Source organism: Egretta garzetta, unplaced genomic scaffold (genome assembly GCF_000687185.1).
Source record: "Egretta garzetta isolate BGI_Z169 unplaced genomic scaffold, ASM68718v1 scaffold143, whole genome shotgun sequence".
In the NCBI taxonomy this organism is placed as follows: Eukaryota; Metazoa; Chordata; class Aves; order Pelecaniformes; family Ardeidae; genus Egretta; species Egretta garzetta.
In genome coordinates this window covers 2,972,020-2,972,607 of record NW_009259310.1, presented here as the reverse complement: position 1 = coordinate 2,972,607, position 588 = coordinate 2,972,020, and the positions used below count along the sequence as shown (strand labels likewise).

Genomic DNA, 588 nt, shown 5'->3' with positions numbered 1-588 from the left:
TCCCTGGCAGCCCCGGTGGTCCCGGCAGCCCCGGTGGTCCTGGCTTCACGTGACCCTGCTGCCTGCGTGCCAACGGTGAGATGGGGTGTCCCAGGTGGGCAGTGCTGTCCCTGAGCCCTGGGACAGCCGGGCTGGCTGCTACTGGAGGATGCTCCGGGAGGCCCGCCGCTGACCCCATCACCAGGAGACCTTTGGGCATGCTTCCTTCAGGGCTGCCTGCCTGACGCGACGATGGGGAGTCCTTGGTGAAGGCGGCAGGCACGTCCAGGTCAGTGATGGCATCGCTGGGTTTGTTGGGCAAGAGCCGCCGCCGGGTGCCCGCATCACCCGTCAGCTTCTCCATGGTGACATTCTCCTCCCAGGGGTCGGAGGCACGCTCGGCAGGCACGTCCAGGTCAGTGATGGCATCGCTGGGTTTGTTGGGCAAGAGCCGCCGCCGGGTGCCCGCATCACCCGTCAGCTTCTCCATGGTGACATTCTCCTCCCAGGGGTCGGAGGCACGCTCCTTCTTGGCTGCTCTGTGAATTTTGGTGGAGGGGCCTGGGCGGATAAAAGCACCATCAGGCACCCCGCCATTGTGACAAGGGA

At 65.8% G+C, this 588-nt stretch overlaps 1 protein-coding gene across 1 annotated transcript in view; it reads right to left on the bottom strand.

Moving 5' to 3' along the window:
- Positions 1 to 588, bottom strand: part of LOC118452021 (collagen alpha-1(I) chain-like) — a 121,337-nt gene that overhangs the window by 42,329 nt on the left and 78,420 nt on the right. The window contains exon 7 of the mRNA XM_035891881.1: positions 6 to 518. Within this exon, the coding sequence (XP_035747774.1) occupies positions 6 to 518 (513 nt within the window). The remainder of the gene's footprint in view (positions 1 to 5; positions 519 to 588) is intronic.